The sequence below is a fragment of the Caloenas nicobarica genome, chromosome Z (assembly GCF_036013445.1).
Source record: "Caloenas nicobarica isolate bCalNic1 chromosome Z, bCalNic1.hap1, whole genome shotgun sequence".
NCBI classification, from domain to species: domain Eukaryota; kingdom Metazoa; phylum Chordata; class Aves; order Columbiformes; family Columbidae; genus Caloenas; species Caloenas nicobarica.
This window is the reverse complement of record NC_088284.1, coordinates 13,546,824-13,573,989: the sequence shown is the minus strand read 5'-3', so window position 1 is coordinate 13,573,989 and position 27,166 is coordinate 13,546,824. Positions and strand designations below refer to the sequence as shown.

Below are 27,166 nucleotides of genomic sequence, written 5' to 3'. Positions count from 1 at the left end.
CGCTTGCTTACGCTGCCTGTACCAAAGCTCTGGCAAAACAGACTCTCTGCTGGTGCTTGTAGCTGGGGATGGACAAGGTGTAATAGCTACTGTAAGAGCGTGACAGAGGAGCATTTGTAGCAGGAGCGGTACACCCTGCTTCCTCTGCAAAGGGGTTTCTTTTTCTGTTTTTCATTGGAGTCCTGCAGTGATCACCCTTTTTCGCAGAGTTTCCCTTTGCCAGGTTAAATCATCAAGCAGCGATTTCATGTTATGTAAGACACTATTGTGTTGTTTTGAAAGTCATGATTCTTTGGAGGAATAAAATAAAATTTAAAAAGTCAGGCAGAAACACATCAGGTACGTAATTGCACATAGTTGTAGAGTTTCCCTCCGCCGTCTCCTGTCTTCTCTCTTCTGTGTATAAGCCTCGGATACTGTGACTGCCTTAGAGAGCTAGATGCTTGTAGGTGTCAGTGTGGAGCCCGAATAGAAGATCCGAGTAGACCACTGCAACAAGGCGAACATGGCAGGGCACCCTGGGAATGCAACATGCACTGATGCTCATCAGCAGAAGCAAAGCCAGTAGTGGGTTATATTTATAACTAGCAGTCTTGGCTGTATTCCTGTCACAAAAGGGAAGGAACTGCAAAAATATCCCTTTGGATTTTGAAGTACTCTGCCTGTTTTGAGTAGCACCACCTCGTTTTACTATGCATTTTAGTATACCTACCTACACAAAGGAACACTTGTCCTATAGTACATGCAGTACTTAAAGTGAGGTACCTACTGTCTCTTTAAATAACAGATCTGGCGGTACAGTATTTTTCTAAAAAGAATAAAACAAAAGCTGGTATGATCCCACAAATTTCAAAATTCCTGACAAAACATTTGAGTCAGTTTTGCCATGTTTACCTTAGATTTGCTTACTGGTCCTTGTGCTTGACATCATATGCAATGAAATAAAGGACACTTCTGTCCCACTGGGCTTGAAAGAAGTTAGATACACTAAGAGATACACTGACTAGGAGTTTGCCTCTGAAGTACTGTGATTGAGTAACTTACTGTGGTTAGGGAACAGGTTTTATAGAAGTGTATCACAGAGGACTTGAGGATTATTGGTTTTCATTGCTAAAATATTTTTCTCAGGAAAATACTTGGTTGGAAGAACAAAAAAAGAAAATCAATAAGCTCCTTGAGACATGACATGAAATAAAGATGGATTCATGGTGGACTGCCTGGTAGCAAGACCTGGCTATGCACCTGTGGTTTACTTTTTTGACAGTGGCTGTGGCTGAAACAACAGGTGAGCATCAGGGGGTTTGTCCCCTATATATCCTTGACAGCTTGTCATGTAGCTCTGCCTCTCCTTTGCTCATGGGATACAGAAGGACAGCAATACACAAAGAAATTGGACAATTGAACTCTAGCGGTGAAGAATGAAAAGGGCACAGGTAGTAGGTCAAAATTAGGTTAACATGAACTGTGGGGCTGTGGCAGCAAATCTGAAAAGGTGAAACCTGAACTGTGCATATCCAGTTTTTGAAGTGTTTGGCAGCAAATGTAAGGTTTGGCTCTTCCCTTGCTTAAGTTGGCTACTAAGATCCATTCAGTATTTTTATGCCTGCAGCAGTCTCTTGCCAGCACCTTCTTTTTGCTTAGGTTGCATGTGGTGTGAAACTGAATAACTTTGCAGAGTAAACAGTTTGGCTTATATGCGTCTGTATTGCAGCCTTTGATATTTGAGCCAGAGGAATGCATCACTTGTAATCTGTGCAAGTTCAACTGTGATAAAAATGAAAAGTGTCAAGGGTTGTGTCAGTGGGTGCAATGTTACAGTAGTTTGAAGCTAGTGTGTGATGTATTTCTGGGAGATATTTTGTGAAGCGTAAGAAATTTGAGCAGAATAAATGGAAAATGCAACATCATTACAATGTGGACTCCAGCTGTCAGTGAATTAGGTCTCTGACAAAATTATGTTGATTTTGTCTCAGCTTAAATTTGGGCTGTATATTAGGCACCATTAAAAAGTTGCTGTTTATAAATACTGTAATAGCAATGTCTAGTTACAGGCAATGTTTTTTTCCTGTTCTGAAAATAAGAAGTCATTGTTGGCTTTTGTTGACAGCAGTTTTTATGCATACCCATATTGTTCCTTGTTAATATAATATGAAAGGAGTGTACTGTCATAGTTTAAGCTTAGCACTAGAAGGCAGAAACTCGTGAATGTTGGTGCTAACTCTGATTCATTTCCCTCTGGCACTGAATGAACTATTATAAAACTTGAAGTCGCTGTCTTGTCAGCTTGAAAAGCCCTTAGTGCTATGTCTGGCTCTGTCCAGCTTGGTTAATGGTGACTGGAACCCAGGCTTCGCTGTGGCATCACTAGAAGTGAATGCAATAACTGAAGTAAAGACAGAATAACAGAAGTTTAATTTTGATTGTGGCATTTTTGATGGCTAAGACGTGGAGGTTTTTTAAAGCATCTGAAGTAATTTATTTATTTTTAAAAATGGAACACCTAACTAGCTTTGAAGCAATTTATTCCATAAAATCCCAAAATAATACAGATAGCCCTGGTTTGAGAAAGCCCATGACATAAGTACTGCTTGGTACCCAGAAGGTTTTAAACTTACTTCCAATATGCAGCTATCAGGAAAAGAAAAGCTTTCTGGTAGAAACTGACTTTCTGGCAATCTTAAGCAGAGGATCTCTCTCACTCTGCAAAGTGAACCAGGTACAAAGGTGATTTCAGCAATCGTGAATTACCAATGATTTTTCACAAACATTTCATTTTGAAAAATAATTCTAGTTGATAATTTGTGTACCAGATTTCAGACAGGTGGAGAATTAATTGAAATAATGATAGGCCTAGCCTGGCTAGTAAAATGGTAATAATCCAAACAGTACTTTACTTATATATGCCGGTTTTTTACAGCTTTTGTGTTAATCGGCTTTCAGAGATGTGAGTAAAGATTCCAGCAGAACTGACCTTTCATTGAGCTTTAATAGAGCAAATTTTAGCCTGACACACTTAGAAATTGCTGAGATTCAAAAACCTCTCTAAAGCAAGAAATGTGTTGTACGGTTCTTAATTTCTCTCTATGTTTTTGTATGCCAGGATACCAGGAAAATATATAATTAATGCCAGAGTTGGTTTTAAATTAGACTTCATTGTGGTTACATGGGGACAATGAAAGGCACTAGGGAGTGTCTTATCAGAATCACTATAGTAACAGCTCATCCCATCATTCTCCATGTTTTCCTCAGCCTATGGAACTCTATTCAGTCACTAGATTATTAATGGCATTTATATTCAAAACCAGTCATTTCAACTGTAAAAGCCCAGAAGTATTTTTAAGTGAGAGAAGTTCTAGGAGCTGTGTCCTTATAGTCAATAGTTTAAGGAAAAGTTGGGCTTTTTATTATTGTTATTATGACAAGGGTTTTCCTTTTTCTTGTTATCTTGTTCTTTGAGTGAATTCCATCTTTTGTGGTGAGAATAATATGGATTCTTAATGCATGTGAGAAGCAAACCTGATTTTCCTGCCTGTCTTTTCCAAAAGGAGTGGGAAAGGTGGGGAGGCTGATGGTAACAAGACACTATAGCCTGGAAGCAGGAGAAAGAGGAGTACTATATTAAAGTGTCTGTTTATTTGTTTTCTTTCATTGGAGAGATATTTCTAAGCAACAAGAAGTGAAACAAATCTTCCATGCTGTCAACTTGATCATTCTGTCTTGACCATAAAGAAGTAAAGCTGAAAAAGTGTGTTGCTTGTTTCATAGTTTGGATTTGAAATAAAGCTTCTGAATGTCGATGAAATGACCCACTTTTATTTTCTCCGTGAAACTAAACCAGGTACTACCACCTTTTCTCAGTAGCAATATTTATAGCATGACAGTGTTCTTTTCTCTACCAGTCACACTGGAGATGCCCTGATGGCCAGTTTTAGCTTTAGTGAGCTAGCTGGCAACCTTCACTTTAAACTGGCTTTTTAGAATATTATGCTTAGAACAAGGAACCATGTTGATACTGGTATTTTAAGTGTTACGACCTTTAGTTTCTACCTAGACAAAACCTGTGACTGATGTCCTGTTATGTCAGGTTAAGGCATACAGGCACCTTCAATTAAGCTGATACAGAAGAAAACCTGACTCATGTTCTTTTGAGAAGTGAACTTCAGTGGTGTCCTGCTGAGGAGTACATAGTTCTGGTGTATTTTGAATCTACGTGGCTAGAGGAGCTTTTTGCAAACATGTTTAACAGCTGGAAGATTTTTTCCTAGAGGCAAAGGAAGTCTTGAGAAGTAGTATCTTGTTTGAGCCTGAGCTTTACTCTTTCAGTCTGGTTATGAACTAATTAGTATAAACGTTCAAGGAATTCAAGGGAAACCTGTGGGATACTTAAGTTTATCGAGTTGTCTGAAGGATTCCTCCTCTCTAATTCCAGAGGGGTTCAAGGCTAGCTGGTTCTCCTGGTTTTGTTTAGGATAGTTATTTTTCTTCGTAGTAGCTGGTATAGCGCTGTGGTTTGGTTTGAGTATGAGAAGAACTTTGACAATAAACTGATCTTTGCTTGTTGCTGAGCAATGTTTATACCAAGTCAGAGACCTTTCAGCCAGAAGGCTGCAGGTGCACAAGAAGCTGGGAGGGGGCACAGCCAGGGCAGCTGACCCAGACTGGCCAAAGGGTTATTCCATACCATGTAATGTCATGCTCAGTCGATAAACCTGGGGAAAGAAGAAGGAAGGGACTTCATGATGTTTTTCTTCACGAGTCACCATGACGCATGATAGAGCCCTGCTGTCCTGGAGATAGCTGAACACCTGCCTGCCCATGGGAAGCAGTGAATGAATTCCTCATTTTGCTTTGCTTGCGTGTGCGGCTTTTGCTTTACCTGTTAAACTGTCTTAATCTCAACCCATGAGTTTCTCACTTTTACTCTTCTGATTCTCTCCCCTATTCCACCATGGGGGAGTGAGCCAGTGGCTGCGTGGGGCTTAGTTGCTGGCTGGGGTTAAACCACAACACTGGTGTAACCCGATCGTTCAGGTCTGTTTCTGAGGCTGCCATTCATCCGTGGTGTTAGGGCGCTGTGCAACCCCTGAACAAAAGATGCTGTGCAAGAAATACACATTCATGTGGAGGTGGAGCAAGCCTCATTTAGAAGAATTCATTTTATGGCCAAAGCAATCAAGAGCTGAATTAGTTTAAAAACAAAGACCAGGTAGAGTCAATAAAAATTAAAACAGAAGAAGGTCTGAATGTGGGCTTTCTTCAGGGAGTCTGCAAACTGCTTATCTTTTTGTGTAAGAGCACAATTGTGACTCAGCGTTAGACTATCCTCTGTTGTAGTTGACTCGTCTAATTTTTTAAACCTGTTCTGTTACTGCTTTTGATAATTGATTTCTTATACTATGTATGCTAGTTGAGTTTTTTATTTCAACAAAAAATGAAAGCGTTCCCTCTGTTTTTGCTTGAGTATAGGTAAATGCATGAGCTATTTCGTATTCGACTGGTATGTTTATACATGAAATTTTAAAAGGATGCATACGAAGAAAGGTGTAGACTAAGATGCAGGCAAAAAAGAGATGCAAAAATAAAAGTCTTATTCATGTTTAAAAGGAAATTTCAAACAACAGATATTTTTCAGGGCTGTTGCCTTTCATGCTGACACATGAGCAATGCCTCTGGGTCTATTTAAAATGCAGAGGATTTTTCCCAAGTCCTGTGTCTTGAAATAACAAACAAAGGGAGACTTGGGTGACGTTTCCTTAGCCTTCCAGTTTCTAAGCTAAGCCTGCCTGGAATCCATTCGATCAGTATACACCGCAGCTTAAATATGTGCCAGGAAAGAAAAAAAACATGGCATTGCCAAGGAGTTTCACAGCCATGTATGACTTGTGTAAAATGTGGAGTGGCTTTGGATTCATTCCATTGTGAGAGCTTTTTCCTGGCTCGCAGGAGACATTTCTCATGATATTTACTCATTTTAAGTCTCCTTACATTTTTCTTCAGGACTTTTTAGAATTTTAAGTGGATGAGAAGAAATCTCGCACTCTTCCCTCCTGATTAAAGCAAATGAACATGCAAACCTCTATTTCTTTCTAGTTCTAAAAGAAATGAGAGAGATCTGAAGTGTAAGTGTCAGACATTTTTTACAGTGACCACCACCAGGTAGGTTCCTTCCTTTCCTGGAGTAGGTCCTACAAGTGGACTAGCAGCATATGAAACCTTTTTGGTTTTAACTCTGAGGAAAGCGGAATAACACATCTAAATGATCTATATTAGAAATAATGAAAGAATGGAGATTACTCAGTGTCTTTCTGTTGTTAATTTCTCCACTTCCTTGCAATATGGCAGAAGACAGTATAGGAATCCCTAAAACATAGGAACAGCAAAGAACATTATAGTACAAGAGGTTTTATTTAAGGACATGTTTTTATGTATGGTAATGCAATGTTAGCAAATCAAATTGCAGGTGAAATTTAGAAAGTCTTGAAGAAATCTGGAGCCCAAGAGATCATATGGTTCTGTGCACTGGATGCGTAGATCATTACAAAATACTTTCTCATTAGTTCAGACAACGTTGGAGAAAGGAAGGGGACTCTTCTTTGTATTTCACAGATCGGGAAAAACAAAGAATATTGTATTGCAGAAGGATAGCCTCTGGCACTGACACATGTTGTATCCACCCTTAAGAAAGCCACAGAGTGCAAAATGGGAGCTTCTGATTATCTTAGCAAAGAATTAGAACAGATCTGCTGAGCTGGCTTTCCCTCTGTACCGCAGAGCTCTTTGTGATAGTGTATTACTTCTGCAGTGCTTGCTCTTCTGTAGTCCAGCACATTTTCCTTTACTATCTTCCTCATTTGTGACTGTCCCCAAAGCAGTGAATGCCCCTGTGCCAAACACAGGGAAAAGAGTACAGTCCAGCATCTTGGTGCTTCTGTTTGCTCTCAGGGTTGCTGTATTACTTCCCTTGAGAATACAAGGTATGTGAAAGCCGCACTAGGGTCTATCACCGCTTGATGGCACCAAACAAATTTCAAAGAGCATTTAAAATAAATGAAGAAGGGAAGTAACTCAGCTTTTCTGCAGTGTGATAGGGCACCAACAGAAGTCATGTTTGCTGTATAAGTAGAGCACTCCGTAAAGCAGTCTCAGCATCTGATAAACTTTTCCATTGTTCAGTTTCTTTAATACAGCATTAGTCCTTCAGCACTGCTATAGATAACGGACAATAAGGCCTTGTGCAGGAAGTTAGAAAACTAAAAATGTATGCTTAGACCAATGTGCTGGTCAGTTTGAGCAAGAGAGAGTGTGCACTTGCTTGGCAAAAAATGTTCTGGTTGCCTTGTACGGAAGCTGTCCGCTCACTGTATCTCTTCCAAGTTATAATAATAATCATTTTGCAAGTACAAAGCAATAGTTTAGGAAAACTAAGTTTCTGGAATGCATAATTTGAACAATTTTCCAAAATAAAGGAAATTCTAGTACCATTGCACTGTATACTGTTAGAGTCACAGTGATCTTGACATTTCAGGAACTCCTTGTCTTACAGGTATTCCTCTTCTTGTTCCCTATGGGGGCAGATGTTCCCTATGGGGGCACAGTGACCAGGAGGATGACCATATTGATTCTTTAGCCATTAACATTAAAATGTACCAACAGGGAGCTCCCTTAATACTGTCATGGATGCTTCTTCTGGTCTTCTCTGAACACATTATAAGAAGCTTGTGCTTCTCGGGTTTTTATTAGTTCTCAGAAAAATGAGTTTCAGCAGCAGACGTCTGCAAGATAACCTCCTGGTCTTTCCATTAAACACACAGCAATTGCTAGAGGCTTCCTTTATTTAATTCACTCTGAATCCTCTGCTTTCTGTAGTTTCAGCTTCCTTCTGTCTTTTCATCTGTCCCCGAACATATTGCCTTGCTTAATTATATCCTGTTTTGTGTTTCATGGAGAAAGAGAAGGAAGAAGATATTAATGCTTGTCAAAATGACCAGCAATCTCCTTTCTCTGATTCCCTTTCAAATAAAAATGTCTGCCGCAACATTTGGTTAGTTTGTCTAGGTTAGCTGTAAAAACAGATTCTCTGTTGGCTTCTCTTCTCAGCTAGTACAACAGAGTTCATTCCAGCACTATATGGATCAGAAACAATTAAAGATTGCAGCGTACCTGTTTCCCTTTCACTTCAAATTCTCTTTCTGCCACATTGTGGATTAATGGAAGTGTGTAGTCTTGAGAGATCATGTACATGCATATGTATCGCATTCTTGTTGACTTGGAGACAGCAATTTTGGCACCAGTCCCCTTTCTTCATTCCCAAGCAACTCTTTTGTAATTAACTGTTAGAATTAACTAGAAAAATCTTTGGCTGAGAATCTGTTTGCTTTTTGTTTGCATAGTACCTAGCACAGTAGATACCTGGTCCAAGTGTAAGGCTGTTAACAGTAACATACAGTAATTTTATCTGGCAGATGCCGTGGTTTTCTGTACGTGAACACACACACAGTGGAATCGGTCCCAGCCTTACGAAGGTCATGCGAACTTTTTTTTTTAAAAGAGTTTTATAACATGCCTCTGAATTTTGTGCATATCGATTCCAAGAACTTGTGCTAATTGAGGATGTGTTTCATCCTGTTTCTAGACCACATTGCATCCCTGTTAGGCCTTTTACTGTCCAAGTACAATTTAAATTTGAAACCTTGAAGCATTTCACCATTACATTAGACTCTAGCATTCCCAAGGTGCAGGAGATATTGGAGTGCTCTCTCTCACTCTGCTGTACTCAAGAGAATAATTATGGTGCTGCAAAAAGGTGAATATTCAAACCCATTAAAACCTTTGGGGTTTGGGGTTTTATTTCCTTTCCTTTTTTTTTTTTTTTAAATGTTTGCTTCCCTCCTGTGTAACTAATTTGTAGAAATTATGCCAAAGACTGTATCAAAAAAAAAAAAAGGCCTAAGTCTTTGAGAGTGTGATGTTTTTATAAGACAAGTCTGTTGTTTTCCACTTGTGAAACAATATTAACCCTTTAATGAAGCGACTTTAAAAGATGCTGGCAGCTTTATTACTGGGTGCTGGTGTTGCACTCTGACCCACCTTAAATGGCTGGTGAAACAGTGTGCAGTAACTAGATAATTGTTTCATCAAAATATGATTAAATCCAAATGCCTGTAATTGATGCTTCCTGTAAGCATTATTGAAACAGGACTTTAATGAAAGCAAATATATGTTCTTGCTGTTCCAAATATTTGAACTCCAGAGGGAAGAAAATGGAAAGCAATTAGAGCAACAAAATGGATGTTTGTAATTTAATATTCAAAGCATGCTTTTCTTTTTTTCTGTTTAATTTAATGGGAATATTTCATATGCCACTTACAAAAACAGTATATTTATACTTTGTGTAGTTGTTTAGCTCTGCTTTTGGCACAGATGTCTTCTGCGTTCTGAAGGCTCTCTAGGCTGCAGTACTTTTCCAGGCTTGGTCATCTGTGTAGCCCTCAGCTGTGGGATGCAATACGCAGAGATTCACTGAGGGAGAAAGAGAGTTGGTGGCCACATTAATCTGATAAATGTTCTGGAAAGCATGCTCACTCAGATGGAAGAGCCTGCCCTGCCTCTAAATGGTGCTGCAGCTTGGCTTGAGGCTGCAAGCATCTGCACACGAGCCCGGCGCCGCCATCGTCATTCTCTACAGGAGGTGGCAGTCACTTCTGTGCTGGGGACTGAGCCCATTTTTCGTGCTTACAGTTTGAACTGGGAAAGGCTGTGTGCATCTCTTCACACTGGGGTGTGAAATTCAGCCCAGAACCAAGGCAGCAGCTCCTACCGCTGGACTCCTAATTAGTTTTTGAGTCTTTGCCAAAGGTGAAGCCCCATATGCTTTTCGTCACGTTTTTCCAACTACAGAGCAAAGTGCATATCGCTGAATAAGGATGAAACAGAAGAGGCTAAACTTAAAAGTATTTAATTTTACAAACCGGTTGAGCGCTGGAGTAAGTTGCCCAGGCACGCTGCTGAAGCCACGGCCTGAGCTATCTCAGAACAGGTTAAAGAAGCATCTGTCGGGAACCAGGCAGCTCGGGGAGCAGAGTTTGCCCCTGCGTGAGGCATGCCTTGCTGATGAAACATTTCTCAATGCGCGAGAAGCACGCAGCAGCCCAGCGATGGCCTGTGCTGAGGCACAAAGAATTCTCTAGGGGTTGAAGTGAGGCACGACTCTCTAAGTCAAGGGTGGGAAACACTAGATAAACATTTTGATGGAATTCTGATACTTGCTGTGTTGTCAGTCACCGAGCAGTGTGGTTTTTTGACCAGACTAGCAACAATACGATGTGACACAATCAGAAAGGCAGGTTAAGAAGTACTACAGTGTTTATGGCAGTCTTGGCCTTCATAAATATACCAAGCTATTGTTTTACAGTGTTCATCTTCTTGGGGAAAAGCCGTAGGCTTTCTGGAAAGTGATGTTTCAAATATAATGCATTTGTGAAGAGTTAAGGTTCCTCCTTCATACACACTGTTAAAGTATATCAAAGCTTTGAAAGCAATGATTGACTGCAAAGACAAATACAGACAGATTTATATTTAAGATCATAAAAGGCAGGAGTTCTGAAACCCATAGTTGTTGTTTACAGAGTTTGTTTCTGTGATAATGAAGAGTCATGTTGTCGCCTGGACTATTTATCATCCTTTAGGTTTCGGCATAGTCCAAATTGCTGGTACTTGAGAGACTGGACCATCCACAGCTGGATCAGACAGTGCTTAAAATACGGTGCACAAGACAAAGCCTTATACACATTAAAAAACAAGGTAAGTTTTTACAAGGAAAAGCCAAGAATATTTGATCAGCTTTTTGAGACAAGTGTGGCTGCTTGAAGTTCCTATTGCAGCCAGGTCTATAGACTGTGGTTTTAAGTTCAGACATTTCTTTGTCAAGACAAAAATTAATGTTGGACCTGAATTAGCTAAAGCCCTTTACAGCTTTCATTGACTCTTCTTTCCCAGGAAGTTTTTAAACAGTGCTGGTGTCTGAAACATGCTAGATGCACGAGAGACATAAAAACCTGATAGGCAATGCCCCTTCTGGTCTCAAAGTGCCAGAACAAATCCAGTACATTGAAAGTTAGAACGCCTAAACCGCAGGAGCTGTGCTAATCTCCTTGTGTTGTTTGACTGCCACATTGCACCCATGTGCAATGCCATTGTTCTGATCTTTCTGATACCTGCAGTGCTATGCTTGGGAAGATTTAAACAGCAGATTTTCACAGTGATTTTTTTTCCTCCTTCTCCTCAGGTTCAGTATGGGATTTTTCCAGATAATTTTACATTTAATATTTTGTTGGATTGCTTTATAAAGCAGAAGAAATATGAAGGTAAGAAACTATGTAGCAATTCTGCATCCTCAGTTGTATGCTCTTAAATCTGCACAGCCTTTATGTGAATTAAAACCGTTTAGCCATATTTCCTCCGAAGTCACTGTAAAAACACACCTTCTCCTTCCTTCTTTAAACTACTTTTCTGCGTGTTTATGTCTCATTTTTGTTGGGTTCTTATTCATTATATAATTTTTAAACACGTGCAGTTCACAGTTTCTACTGTGATTAATCCCATTCAAGTGTAAAATTCTTCAATTTTTACAAGTCCAGCTTATGTACTAACAAGATCATAGGAGTTATTAGCGACAATTAGAGTGTTACAAGAATCAAAGTGCATGTTGCGTTTTCCTACATTTCCTTAACAAAGCTATACATCTAAACTGAACTGTTTGTCTAGGCTGTCACTCCAGAGAGCCAGCTCTGCTTAATTGCTGTGTCGAGGTGCCTCTCTTGCCCTGTTGACTGTTTAAATGTTAAGATGAATAATCCTCTCAGCTTTGATGACAAATGTTTAAGATTTTCATTTCACTGCAGGTTTTCTGTTACTGTAGATTTGCAGTGAGCTTTTCTTTGCCTAAGCTTCTTGTAAAACAAAAAACTGAAAGGGATAATAGAATTGCAGAAGAACATGTCTGTAGCTTTTATTTTGCAGGTTTTGCTATTTCTATGAAGGTTTTGTTAAGTGGCAAATTAATACATATTTTATTCTGAGAACTCCCCTATCTGAGAATTCCGTTTATTCCATCCATATTTATTTTCTCTGACAAGCTCTAGGCCTTTTGTTTAACTAAGTGTCCTTCCTGGCAGGGAGTGTCACTGGAACTCCCTGTGGAGCTCCTCCAGAGCGCTGCTGGCTGAATACAGTGAGCGCTGTGGGTGATTTGTGACAGTATTTCTGCTCCGCTGTACTCTCCTGTCACCTTAAGGGCAGTGAATTTAAGCTGATCTTCTCTTGTTTGTAATCTCAACACAAGAACAAATAAGTCATTTTTAGAGATTTTGTTTAAAAATGTTAATGATTGAAGGGCTGAGCAAAGAAGAGCCGGTGAAGAGTGTAGAGGTGAGGTGAGTTTGGAAAGCCCCTTTGCTGTGGGCTTATGCTACTCAACCCATTCTTCCTTATCACAGTGTGTTTGAATAACCCAAGTCTATACTGCTAGTAATAAAAAAATCTTTAACTTTCTTCCTGGGTTCTTGAAAACATACTGCAACGGTGAAGTATCAGTGAACACTAGTGGATGCAAAAGGAAAGAGACATGTCAGTGTGCACTTGCTGATTGTGTATTGTTTTCCTCCATAGATGCTATGTCAGTAGTAACAGAAATCATGCTGCAAGAAAGTTTTGATGAAGTCTCAACACAGCTTCTTTCTCTCTATGTTTTGTACCAGTACCTCGCAACTAAGTCTGAACATACGGTAAGCTGACCACAGTGAAAATGATACACAGAGCCTCTCTTTCTAAGTGTCGTGGTGCAGTTGGTTTGGCATTCAGTTATGAATATGTTTTATTTCTCCTAAGTTTACCTGCAAAAATTAAATGCAGAAGAGAGAAAAAAAAACCAAACAAGAAAATATGAAAGACGGCAAATAACTTGTCACCCCTTTTGCTCCTTTCTCTGAAAGGGAGGGTGTGTTGGGATTTTCAGATGTAATCTATGCCCATTGGACAGTTATGATATGCCAGTTCAGATCAAAGAGGGCTGTACCAGTAAACACAAAAAACTTTCTCACTTGTTGTACAGGACAGTGTTAAGGTGAACGTTGCTCACCATTGGAGCTTGGTAAAGGTGATGTTGCATAATTGTAAAGCATTTTCACCAGGATTTTTACTATCCCATTTGGCTTTGAGAGTATTGTTTCCACATGTATTTGTTTTAAAACGAAATTTGTTACATCTCTCCTGTTTCTAAAGATTAGGAATTTCTTATTCACATCTCTCTCTTGCTTAAGGCCAATTTGACAGTTCAGGCTCTTGGAAGTGGCTTTATTCTTCCTTTACAGAAGGGGCTCAGGTACCAGCAAAGGGCTCTGCCATGTCCATCACTTTAGACAGCTGCTTCTCACGTGGTTTGCCACAAGCCTTCAATAGCATGGTGTTGTCCATAATTAAAATCTTTGAAGTCTCTACTTGTGTTACATGAAGCATCTTCCAAAATGCATTTTACAAATGCGTAAAGGTTTTAGTGAATTGGGTTGTAATTTCAGAGTTCACTATAGAAAACAGATGTGCATTTGCTCTGTCCTATATTCTCCTTCATTCCCCAGAATTCAAATATGCGTGATCACTTGTATATGAAAAGCAGAGGGACCAAGATCTCATATTCCAATTGTGTTTGTCTTGTTTGTATATCCTCACTGCAAAGAGAAGCACTTGTCAATATGTGTAGCGCTTCATGCAAGCTGAACATGCAGGCAAAGGTGTGGGCATAAGACACATTTAAGACAAGCATATTTAAGTACCTGTGACTTGTTTCATATGCATTTTTAAATAACCCCATCCAAAGCCAGCAATAAGCCATATTTTTATATGTATACACAATACGGTGTACCATTCAACACCTCATAATGCTCAGTACCAATTTTTTGTGTTTGATTTAAGAGGTGGGGGTAGATGAAGTTATGAGATCTGCTCAGCTACTTCTGAAAATCCCCGTTCCCTTTTCCCAAGATGTGGGACAGGTCAGAGTGTACTGTTGCAGACAGGCCTTTGGCTGTAGCTGAGGGTCCTACAGCCTGGTGAAAAGTTTTTTGACTTTGCTAGCTGAATCTTGGCCAATCTGACTATGGTAGTCCTTGGTGTGTATAGCGGTGGTGATACGGAGCTTCCTTTTTTTGCTGTTATAAACAACACTGAAAGCCTGGGCATCCTTGCCTCTCACTGGAAAGCTTCCTCCTTGACTGCTAGAAACAATCAGTGTGATTGCTGCCTTCCACTGCAGAGGTGTTAACATGAAGTCCTTCCAGTTCCTCTAGCTCTTGAAGCCAAATGGGCTAACTCCCAAAAGAACTTAGACTGACTGGTAAAAGCTCTGTTTTTCTAGTTGCATCTGATTTTCCTATAACTTTCAGCTGGAGTGCTGAATTTAGCAGGAAACAGCCCTATCCCCTTGTATCCCTTTTCTGAGTCAGGCAAATACCTTGCCTGGCTGTCAGGTGATGTTATTTTGTATCAGATTGTACCATTCAAATTCATGTAGCACCCAAATGGAAACAGGAAAAAATGCCACACCTTGAAAAGATATCTCTGAATAATGCATTAAACCAGAAGGTCAAATCCAGGGAATTTTTCAGAAGGCTTCTTCCTTTCACCAGGGTTATTTGTTACAGGTCATAAGGTAATAAGCAAGATACTGAAGTACCCAGCAACAACATCCATGTTTTAGAGAGTCAGGCTTCCTCCAGTCTATGGCCTTTTATATCTTCCTTTTCCTCATTTTCTTAGCAATGAGAGTTGTTCAGCTCCTTTCACTCGCAGTGAAGAGACATTTATCCTTGATGACTGTGCTCCTCTGGTCTTTAAAAATGTACTGTACTATCTCATAGCAAAATAAAATTCACACTACTTTTACGGTTTTAATGTATGTACTGATAGGATGCTGGCAGTGGTCTGGCTCAGACAGCTGGTACTTATCTCTAGCTGTAGAGACAGCTGCACATTTAATCCTGGGGCATACAGTGATCTTGGTGAGTTGCACATGTTCTTTTCACGGTGGAGGTTTTGGACTGTGCTGCCTTTAGCAGCATATTTTTCTCTCAGTATTTTCCTGTTGTAGAGGGGATGGTGGAGCATGGATCTTACCGTATTTTTAAAAGAAAGGGCTGCTCTGCTACAGAAGCCATCTAATTTTTTTCTTCAGCAGTCTTAGCTTGAAGCAAGTGTTAGAACATACAGGACAGAGGCAGAGTTTGGCCAATGTGAATCAGTGTAACCCTCTGTCCTGAAGGAAATGCACTGATTGACTTCCAGGCAAAATCTCACCCACCCAGATTTTACTGTCTTCTGGAAAGAGAGATGTTCCTCAGTATGAGAAGTGTACTATTCATTAGGATATATATACTGCAACTGAACACTGGACATGCTTAATGATTCTTTAGTTTATTGCTGAGACATCTGATGAGAGCCACGTGTGCTGTCTTTGACTGCTGACATTTTATGTTTGTGTTTGTCACGTAACACTTACTTGGTTTACATTATTTGCAGTGGGAAGAGGAGAGAAATCTTGGAGCATCGCTAGTGCTTACGGGTTTAAAACAAACAAGCACTCTGGGTTTTAGCTCCCAGCTGTATGGCTATGCATTCCTTGGTAAGTTTTACCTCCCTAGCAGTCATCTTTTCCATCGCATCTTCAGTGGCTGAATTAAATTGGCATCTTTATTTCAATAAAATGTAATCAGGGAGAAGACTGAGGTTAAAAAAAGGCAGAAATAGTGGAAGGAACAATTTCAGAGTTAAGACTGAACCTGTTTTGTAATGCTGGAGGATAATACTGATTTGAATGGTATGCACTTTATCAGACAGTTTCAGAACCTGCTTCAGGGCCCCTTGCAGGATTAGGTTGGCAGCTGAAACAAATAAGACATCTTTGCAGAACAATAGGGTTGGTTTGTTTGTGGACCAACAAATTTTCCAAGAAGTAAAGAGTTACATAAAACAAATTCAAGTTTATGGGCAATAGACTCTGTTTCTTAGAGTTTGTGAGCTTCTTAAAATAATTCTTAAAACTACTAGAAGTTTGCAGATTACAGCCTGCAAAAATCTATGTTTAGAACATTTACTGCTCACTGTAAAGTTACTGTTTCTGTTGTGAACAGCAGATAGCATTGTTTTTATCCTACATCTGTTAAGGAGTCTTTGCTTCTAATAATACGCTATATTATTAAACTACAGTTAGATCAGAGTACATCTAGAATTGGATGGAAGAGGAATGAGGAAGAAGAATAAGTAATTCTTTAATTTCCTCTAACCTTTAGAGGACCATAGTGCAAATAGTTTTTGTCCTTCTCTGCAAAATTATTATTTACTTGAAAGTAATCAATTAATTTAGAGTTTATGATTATGCAGTTGTTCCATTGCTGCATTATATTTTATTCTATAATTTATTGAGGGTAAGAAAAAATGGACTTGTTCTTAAAATGTGGCCTCAAAATACAACATGTACTGGCAGAATTAGGATGCCGATTCTGATTTATCATGACCATTAGACAAAAAAACCTAGTTTTCAGTCAAAAAGAGAGATAAATGTGAAAATTAATTTGAAAGCAGAGTTTTCCATAGAGCTGTAGTTTGTTATCCAGTGGAGATGCTGATATAAACAGGGACTTTGCTGTCCAATTGGCATTCAGTTCGTGGTGGGTTTTATGCCATATAGTTTGATTGAGTAGTGGCTGTATTTCAGAAATGCACTTCTCTGTTGTCTGTGAGCAGTAATACTTGTTCCATGACATTGACATTCAGTAGATCAAAAGCTATTTACTGTTATGTCACGTATTCCACAGTCTTGCCAACACTAATGGAACCAACCTCTGAGAGAGTGAAAGATGTCTACAGGCACAGAGTGGCCTCAAGCACCTCAGCTGTTTTAATTTAGCTACAGTCCATGAGCTTTGTCTGAGCACTTATTACCTTGGTTTTCCTAAACTTTTCCATATGAAGAAGGGCAAGGTGCATTTCATAGTTTTGTGTCATTATAGCCAGAGTGCAAATTAGATTGGGCAAGTGCCCAGTGATGGTTATGAGGGTATGACCCTCATAAACTACACTGAAGTGGTATTATTTGTTACATTGTCAATGACAAAACTGAGACGTTAGAGCAACAATCACTGTAAATTAGTCCTCGCTAACTGCAACGTGATGTACATTTCCTCTATTACGTAGGAGTTTCATGTTCTCTAGCAATTACTGTCAGAAGAAAAGCCACATTGGCAATGATGCTGCACATCACAGGTCCTGCTAAAGTCAGTGAAGACCTTATTGCACAGAGTGTCCTAAATTGAGGACCCAAATTTCATTTTGGCAGATCTCCTCTATTTCCTCTTGGGAAACTCCAGGAGAAATAGGGCTACTAAGCTGTATAGTTAGCCAGAGCAGATGCTGTAAATACTATACAGTCTGACCATGACACATATGTGAGTAGAGCCTGAAAGCCACAGAGGTGAGTCCAGTGCCTCAAATTTAGTGCACACGTCCTGTATAGTTGGTCCCTGAAGGCTAAGGAACCATTTGTCTGAGGTCTTCTGACATCCTGCTGCTGTTAGAACTGCCAGACAACCAGAAAACCTGACCACATCTCCTCTTTCCCATCTGGACAAAATTTATAGCAAGGCGGGAGGAGGCGGGGGATGGGGATGAACCAGCAACAAACATGTAATAGCCATGAAGTTGGGCAAAAAGAAGGAACCTTAACAAAATAAGGTAATCACAGTTCTGCCAGAGCACCTTTGTATAAGAGCCTGTTGTTTTTACCACAGAAGCCCAGACACGTGCTCTCACTTCTGAAAAACAGAGCTAAGCCATACAGATTCCATTAAGACTCAAATGTTGAAGTATTAAATCTAAATTATTTTTTTATCACAGGGAAAGTGGAGGTGAATGAAGGGCTAAGAGCTGTATACAATCTAATGCCACTGATGTGGACACCTGGTTACTTGAACAGAGCTTTGCAAGTGATGGAGAATGTGGCTTCATTGTCAGGGGACAGCAAAATCTGCAAAGAAGCTGTAAGTATGAAGGCTATAACCTGCTGAACAGAGGGAATTTTGTACAAACCAATCTCCAGTAAAACCTGTGAATTCTGTGCCTTGTTAATGAGAAGATACCAGACTTTTACAGGCTCAGCAATACTTCAGAGATTTGGAAGGCAGCAGAGAAAGAAATGTTTACAGCAGAACCGCTGCTTCAGTTGATGAGCCAGTGAGGATGTCTACTGGCATGTCGTTGGGAATGAGTGTCCGCTATTGCCACAAACCATCTAAGTATGTTTCCTGAGCCTTTCCCTCCCTGTAGAGACACTGGGGTCTGTATCACAGCAAGCATATGGCTATAGGGATGGGAAGATACCATTGTTTCCCAAGCTTTTGAACTCACTCAGAAACACATTTCATAGCAGTGAGAGTGAAATGTCACATCTTGTTCCTCTCCTGGCTAATTCCATGTATTTTGTGCCTTCTGAGATGATACTGTTCTGAGTGATACTGGTCCAAAAAAGCTACAGAATGATTTCTAGAAGGGTCGTAGTCTCTCAGTCGGGACAGATGGATAGATTCAGTCCATTTACCAGGTCAGTGGTAAGGGACTTAGGCCTCAGGAGTGCTTCAGGCTGATCCTGGAATCAGCCAGTTTAGGAGGAGTAATTTAGGAAAGCACCACCACATAATCTGGAGCACTGACATCTCATCTACCCTTCTTGGTACTCTTTCCTGACAGTGTCTCTGGTGATGGAAATCCCCATTTTGTTAGCATCACTATTAGGCTTGCAGTGTCTGCATTTCCCTTGACAAATAAAGGCCTGGGCACTACTCAACAGGTTTTCCTATTGCTCCATACTCAGAAGCAGCTCTGTGTAATACCGGACAGTGCAAGGAAGGATCACATCTGAACTTCCACCAAAAAGTTACCTGTATGGGTGTGTGGTGTTGGGGATTTCATCCTTACTCCAAGTCTGAGGAACTCAACCTAATACACTTGCGAATTTTTTCTGCTTACAAACCCTAGAAAAATTAAGGAACTTCTCAGCTTGTTCAGGGTTGTGGGTGAACATCCTAATGTTAGAACAAGGCTACATCTGTGTCTATGGAGGGTCCCATCCTTCTGTGTACTGGTACTGTAATTGTAAAAACTGGTAATACCTAGCAATATTTCTTTGCAGAAACACTTTTTACTTTGTTCAGTGAACAAATAAAGCTGTAGGGTTTAATCACATGTGTCTTTTAAGAACTCACAGAAGAACTTACAAAATAAGGTTGTTGCTGATCACGTGCTGTTGCTGCAAGTGTCTCTGTACAAATCCAGTAGTAGAGTCCAAAAAGCAATGACTATGAGAGCCACACAGAAATTTCCCTGAAATGATACTTGGCCTCATTTGGATTTTAGGTAGCAGTATATTAACAATAGTGCAAGTTACCTAAGTTTCGCCAACCTGAGGACCAAGAGCAGACGTGGATACTTTGCTATTATCAAAATAATTTTTCTGTGATGTATTTTTGTGACCCCAATGCAGAAAGGAAAACAAAAAAATATGTTGGTCCATATCCTTATCTGGTATAAAGTAATTACAGTGTATTGATTAGCGTCATCTTGCCTTTTCTACCTAAATGCTCGTTAAGATTTTACTATTAAAATCCATAAGGTATTTTTAATTACTATCTCCAGATAAAATGCAATATTCCTAAGGGTGAAGTGTTGAAAGCATTGACCATGTCAATATTGAAGTCAGTCAGCTTCCACTGAATTCACCAGCAGATACGATGGAAAGAACCCCAGGTGCCATAAACCCTTTTTTCCTGTAGTACCCTGGGCCCCTCTCAGGCAAGACTAGATTGATCACTGTGCAGTTCTTGGAAATCCGTATCACAGCACTGAGAATTGTGGGCCATGTTATAAATAATTATTCTTGTATGCCTGCACAATCATAGAGTTACCTGAGAAAGACACAGCCCTGGTTTTGCAAATTAGGTTCTTTTGCAAAATGTAATGGTATATTCTGGCTGAACAAATTTCATTATCTAAAAGGGAAGTTTTCAAATTAACTTTTTTAACTGTGCACTTGTGGTGCAAACATTTTCAAGTGATTTGGCCAATTATCAGTCACTTTTCCTTCAGACTTTAAGCTTCCATCCACTTCTGACTAGCAGGGTGTCCTTTTCTCTCTGCCATTACTATCATAATAAAATAATAGAAACACTGTTTTAGTATTGTTCTATTTTGTTTAACTCTGAATAAGCAAGACAAATTTTGGGGTTTTTTGACTGAGAAACTCGAAATGAATGTATGCATTTCCAAGCATATAGTTATTAATTCGTTGCTTACTTCATCCTGTTTCAATATTGTTAGTTTAAAGATTACATTTCAGTGTCAAAAATACTGTTTCAAATAAGGCTAATTTTTGTTGTTTAGGATTATATACTTATGCTAGGAAAATGAAACCATAACTATCAAGATCCCTTTTGCTCGGAGAAAGTGTCACAGATTCAAAGTTTACACAGAGTTATTTCATCCTACTGATAAACATTCAGAATTAGGATTCTTGGAAGGGTAACAGCTCTTCGGATTTGTAAAAGCTGTGCTTCAAAATGCAGGCAACCTCCATCCAGTAATTCTAGTTACAGAGATCCTGTTATTCCCAAAACAGTAGCAGCATCCATATAGCAATTCCATCTTTTCTGTCAGTAACGCACACAGAAATGATTTACCAAGTCCCTTAGTGAAGCTAACTCATTCTTTTGATACAACTGCAATTAGATTAGGATAAGGTGGTTCTCTCTCACATTGAAAGACAAAAGCATGAAGACAATGCGGGTATCCCAGACATTAAAAATATACCTATACCAGTATATTATATGCCTACATTTCCATTTTTACTGTTAAACTAATGATACAAATGAATGCACTTGTTAGTGAAGAGGTTGATTTCCCTGCTTATTTTCACTAAAGAGGTGGTGTTTATCTGTTAGAGATTATATAGTTCAAACATTCCATAGTAGTATCTTATTTAGATGTATATGTGATTGTATATCATGCTAGTGCTGGTATCACTGTGGCTACCATTTAGTGTTAGGAATTATGGCCAGATGTCAGACCAAGAGGAGACATTGATCTAATGCCTGGCAGATCTGCAAAGATCAGTCAGCATCTGAGTCATGGGGAGTTTTACTGTTGACAGGGGGTGGAAGAGTTGTTCTGTTGCTGGGATTTAATGTCCAGCGTCAAAGGTCCCAAGATAGAACAAAATTCTTCCAAGAGTAAGTCCCATTTCTTTTTAGAATTTTTCTTTTTATCAGAAACAGAAGTCATCTCAAAATACATGGTAACTCATGAAGTTGTTTGCAAACGTGACAGTAGTGTTACTTAGATTGTATTTCCAAACTGGTTATGCTAACAATGACAAATGTGATTGTCCAGATTGATGCTCTGGAGACCATTTTGCAGTCTGTCCTTGAAGCAAAACCTGGTCCAGAATCGACAGAAGAAGTCAAGGAATCAGAGCAGAAGTCACAGTGTGCAGAATCAGAACTAACAGAGCAGTCTAAAGCACCCGAGTACTACAGCCGATTCAAGGTAAGAGATTTGCATTTGTCTAAATATTCTAAGCGGTAGTATATCTCCATAATATATACTAGAAAATATATAAGCTGTCTCATAATGGCTAGTAGGCTGACATCCCTTCAGTGCACAAGGAGTCCTACCTGGCATTTTTGAAACTGATGTCACCTTACGTTTTAACTTCTTCAAACAGGACGCAGTAGCCTACAAAGACATAAATGCTCAAGGCCACTTGTCTTTTGTCTGTCTGCTGTGATTTTATCTTCACTTTTCATACATCAAAATGATAAATCCAAATCTTGTTCACGAAAGTGGTATGTCATTAGAGATCCATTATCTGACCTTGTGTGGGCTCTTCCTTGTTAAAATAAATTGTACTGGGCATGACACCATCCTGAATTTATTGTCCATTTGTGTATTTTATGATTAAGTAGGAATGTTGCATCCTATAAGTTCAGTCTGGGGAATAAAGGCTATATCACCTCCCTTTTATCTTTAGGTCGTCACACTGATAATGTGAAACACAAATATTTGTTCATTAGGGCATAGCTACTATATATAATGGGTTCATTTTATTTGATCATCTCATAGCTATGTAACAGTCTAATTTTATTCTATCATCTCTGATTTGTGCTGTGGTAAAGATCAAATACCTCAAGTTGAAACTAACTGGCTTGTAGTTCCAGGAGCAGTACTCTTTCCATAGCCCATCGGTTTCCGTTGCTGCTGTAATGACCTTGGACAGTTGTCCTGGATACAGACAGTTGTTCTTCTTAAGAAATTTCAAAAGTTAAAAGACTAGTAGCCTATGGTTTCACCTCACAAACACACACTTTTCCCTTCTCTTATTTTTAGTTATATAAATTATTTGCAACTAATCTTTAGATATTAAACTTGTTTTGTCGGCACTTAGAACTTTTTAATTAAAGTGTTTGGGAACCAGTGGGTGCACAGCATGTGCTAATTAATGCCTGGATGAATTACAGTGAATTAGGTAAACACAAGTGCCCTTTGAAGGAGGGAGTGAGACATTTTTATGAGTCGCTCGTTGTCTATCTGTTGTCTAGCATTGAAGAAAATAATGCAGAGTGCTCAAAACAAGGCCTAAATGTCAAAACTGGGGACAGACTGGTGCCAAGAGAGTACTTTTCTCCTCACCTCAACCTTTCCACAAGTTCCATGATTCACCCCAGTTTAGGCATTGCCTGGTGTGGTAGTGAGTACCCTGACATCGAGCTGACAAACTACAGTCCCAATGCTTAGCTCTGCATAAGGAAAGACGTAGCCCTCATGTGAAATCTAGGCACCCAACAGTAATTTATATATAGATAAGACACAAATTCTTGTTATCTGGATTAGAAAAGGAGCCCTCAAGTTAGAATGCCATTTCAGCTAAGCCTGAAAGAGCTCTCCAACTCTTCTCAAATCCATTAGACCAGCAGCAGCCTGTCTTCCCAATTGAACCCTTGGACACCTGTCGGTCTAGTTCACAGAGCAGAGGAGTTACGTACGAGTCTGAGGGCAGGTGGCAGCTCTGAAGCAACCTGGTGATGTTGGCATTCACAGCTGCTGTCTCAGCACAGGTCATCTGCCACTCGTGTGATGTAACCCCAACACCGAATTTGCACTTCCTGTTGCTGAAACGACTTCTGTCGTACTTTGTCCAGCCCTGCACGTCCTGGTCTTTCTTCTTGAGCTCAAAACAAATTTCTTCTGTCCTTTCACAAGTCATACACCTGGGTATGGAAGGAAAAGTGTATTTGCCCCAGACATGCAGTTCCTGTCTAGAACTGTAGATTGTTCTGCGTGGCTTCTATACACGTACTTGGATTCCATGTCTCATACCAACCTTCAGACCAGCCATTTGTGGAAGTACCTGAAAAAGCCATGGCAGCCTAACAGATAGGATGTGTGAGAGACAGTATGTCCTTCACTTTCACTAAAACAAACAGGACTTCAGGGCACTTGGCTCTTTCTAGATAAACCCTTTAGAGCTGTAATTTAGACTCTCCGTCTGACACTGTCATTCATGTTGTAATTACCTCTTTTCAGATCCCATATACTGAGGCTCACTACTCAGTAGTGTTCCTCAGGCAATTCCTTCCATCTGTGTCAATGATCAGTGGGCAAGCATTTCATCACATAAATTCTGGGCACACCCTCTCTAAAAGCAGTGTTCCTTCTCCAAGTGTCTGTATGCAGAGCCCTGGAGACTGCGTATAAACATCAATAATTTAGCTACTTGAAAATGGGCCCTTTTGGTACCTGCAGGACATAAAGCCTCCTGCTTTCCTGAATTAGTTTCACTAATGTATCACAGCAGAGCAGGGAAGATTACAGTTCAGCGGTACCAGTAATGGGTTAGGAGAGCGATCCTATTAGTAGCTAGTTTGTTGCCTTTCTCTAGTTCAATTTCATACTGCTTAGGTTCAGTGCACAAACCCTGTTTTTAGCAAATCCTTGGTAGTGATTAGTAGGGAGAATCTGAATTATCTAAACCAGTTACGTTTGAACTGAATCTGTAAGCATGAGTATAGTTGCAGGTTGCTTCCCCAGACCCAAGCTGTATGATCTTTGTGTTTCTCACTGATGGACTGTATGCTTACTGACATTTGAAACAAAATAGAGATGAATACACCTAACTATTACTTAGTTCAGTTTCAGTCCATTAGCTTCAAAGCTACTGTTTCTGTTTTCATTCTTTATCATAAAATCAAAGAGCAGACAGAGCCAAATACCCAGGCCCCTCAGACCTGCATGCCTAGCATTTTAAAGAGTCTTTAATCTGCTGTCTGTCCAGTTCAAACCTTCCAGGGTCTGGCAAAACACAGCAAAGCCTGCAGTTTTGTTGGCTGAGGCAGAGAGAAGCGGAGAGGCCTCAGAGGGAATGTGGTAGTTTCCTGCATGAGAGCAAGGCAGAGCCTCGAGAACAGGACCTGAGGGGCACTGCCTTTGCAGATTATTGCCAGTGTGGGCTGGGTAAGAGGAACACTGTGGGCCAGCAGCACGGTGTGTAAGCTTCCAGTGATAACTGGGAGTGAAAGTCTGGATATCTGCATGGCCCCAGCATTGCCTTTTTGTTTGGAGGCGGATGATCCTGACCTCTTCTTTCCGTCATCCTGCAATGCAAAACAATGGGCTTTATTCAAATGGCCCTGGAAAGGAGCACGCATGTACCTTTCTTTAGGACACACACTTAATTTAAACATTTCTTGCAAGTGCTGGGCTCTGTAAAATATTTTATATAAAAAAAAAACAATCAGGAAAATGTGTTGCCATCTAATGAGTGAGCAAAGAGCAAAGAATCTGCAAGTGCCATGTCATCTTTCTCCCCCAGGAACATCCTTCCTGGCTGTGTATCTGCACTTTTAAGGCAATTAATCAGATTGTTAGTGAGTCATCAGGCTAGATTCCAGAAAGCCAGAAATAATATCACTGGATGATTCGTCATTGTAAGTGAATTAATATTTTTATGCTATTTATGCTACATGAAATATAGGTAAGTAAAGATCAAGACACAAATACTGCACGGTTTCTTACTGAAGCTTTTACTTTCAGTGTGGAATATTACTGAAAAAATACAGCTTGCTTTAGCACTGCTGTACAGTCTGTGTAGGCGTAGTCAGCCCTCAGATCACAGTAACTGTCTGGAAGAAAAATCATGGGAGTTACTTAGTATGCCATTAGCAAGAGAGCATTTAAAGCGATGTGCATCTGTTGAGAGGGCTGCTAATGTAGGCAGTGTGTGGCAAATCGTTCAGTCATTTTTGAGGTAAGAAGCAGAACCAAGGTGTTCAGATTACATTGACTCGTCAGCTGATCTTTGTTAATACCAGATAACTGAACTTGGAAAAATAAAGATAATTTAAATGCCTAGTGAAAATGAAAATTCATTATTTTAGTTTTTTTGCTCAAAAAAATTATTCTAGAGGCTAGCATTTTGAGAAATTATGCCAGCTACCACAGTCAAAACATTTAGCTAGTATAAAATAGTTACCTGGCCTGTACAGCCCAGCTAGTAGTTAGATTCAAACATCTATGTATTGGTTGTTATAGGGAAGTTTGTGACTGATTGTTTTGTGACTGACTGGCTCTCTCCTTCTCACTCCCCACCAAATCCCTTTTTATGACAGGAGCTGTACTCTAAGCTGCATTCGCTTGGCAAGGTTGAATCTGAAAGCCTGTTAACCCTGACCACCCAGCTTGTCAAGGAAAAGCTGCCAGCATGTGAAGTGGAAGACATTGCAAAACATGAACAGAAGCTAAAGGAGTGGGAGCAAGAACAAGCACTTCTCATTGAGAGAGAGAGAGAGATGAGAGAAAAGGCTAAGCAGGAGATGGAAGCTAGGAAGCTAGCTACAGCATCTGCCTAGTACTGGAATTCAAAGACTGCCACGGTGGTCTGTATTTGTCTGTCAGGGAGCTGAAGTCCTCACTGTTATTAACATTTTACTTCAATCCTGCTGCAGTTGCGAATGTTTGTGACCGCTGTATGCAAATTAAACTGTTCCTATTTTGCCTGTTTCTTGAAGTAAAGCATGTGGTTTAGAAATCATCATCCTATGTATGCTGTATTTCCCTCCTACCATCAGCCAAGCCGGGGGTGGGATGGAGAAAACACAAAGAAACAGAGGCAGAAGAAGTAGATTGCCTGTGATGAAAGGTGTAGAGAGTGGAAGAAACAAAAGCAGAGTGAAGAATTTCAAACACAAGTTGTTTCAGCAGGGGTTTCTCACAGGAAAGAAACCCTTGGCTGCTCTGAACCTCAGACACTAAGAGGATTAGCATATATTGATTGCTTTTATTCCTAGTCCATTCGGAAAATTCAGGCTAATATAGATGGAGTTTGAAACATAAATTTAGACTGCTTTAAAAACTACTTTGAAAGAGTTTCAGCCTTGTGAGTTAGCACTTGCACTCAGATGTGCCTTCCCTGTAAGGAAGTCAGATATTCCTGACTCTGCTGGTGCTGCTCTCCTGCAAGTTTAAGGTCAGTAGAGAAACATGCACAATCACTTCAGGAAACACCAAGGAGCCTCATACTGCAGCGCTATTTCCTTTTGTATTCAGGGCGCCATTTCATTGGGGTTTTGACCTAATTCTCTCCTTGCCTCAGCTGTCTACATGGTTCCATGCCCCATTCTTCAGACCCATAAAACAATGTAGCTATTCACACAGAGCACAAGGAAATGGCATGGAAGGGATCATAGTGTGTTGGCTGTGGGATGCATCACCGTCCGTCTCTGCTTACATTCCCTGTCACCACAGAATCTCATCAGCTGCAGCCAGCAAATTGACAGGGCAAACAGGGAAAACGGGGAGCCCCGAGCAACAGCCTTGCTGTATTGCAGCTTGTTACGGTGACAACAGTGTTGTCTCACTGTGCTTTGCCGCGGGGTCTGGGAAGCGTTTCCAGTTTTATCATACACAGCCATAAAACTCACATCACAAACTCACTGTAAATCCAACGAGAACACTGCAAATCTGTGAACTTGTTTTAAGTGTAGGAAAGCATCTTACCCATATCTACCAAATACCTCTC

The 27,166-nt window shown here is 40.0% G+C and overlaps 1 protein-coding gene across 1 annotated transcript in view; it reads left to right on the top strand.

Annotated features, from left to right (window-relative positions):
• MRPS27 (mitochondrial ribosomal protein S27) overlaps window positions 1-26,176 on the top strand; it is a 47,127-nt gene extending 20,951 nt beyond the window's left edge. The window contains exons 5-11 of the mRNA XM_065656058.1: window positions 10,686-10,800; window positions 11,285-11,363; window positions 12,667-12,782; window positions 15,568-15,670; window positions 17,941-18,083; window positions 21,484-21,639; window positions 25,758-26,176. Of these exons, the coding sequence (XP_065512130.1) occupies window positions 10,686-10,800; window positions 11,285-11,363; window positions 12,667-12,782; window positions 15,568-15,670; window positions 17,941-18,083; window positions 21,484-21,639; window positions 25,758-25,997 (952 nt within the window). The 3' untranslated portion in view covers window positions 25,998-26,176. The remainder of the gene's footprint in view (window positions 1-10,685; window positions 10,801-11,284; window positions 11,364-12,666; window positions 12,783-15,567; window positions 15,671-17,940; window positions 18,084-21,483; window positions 21,640-25,757) is intronic.
• The last annotated feature ends 990 nt before the right edge of the window (window positions 26,177-27,166 follow it).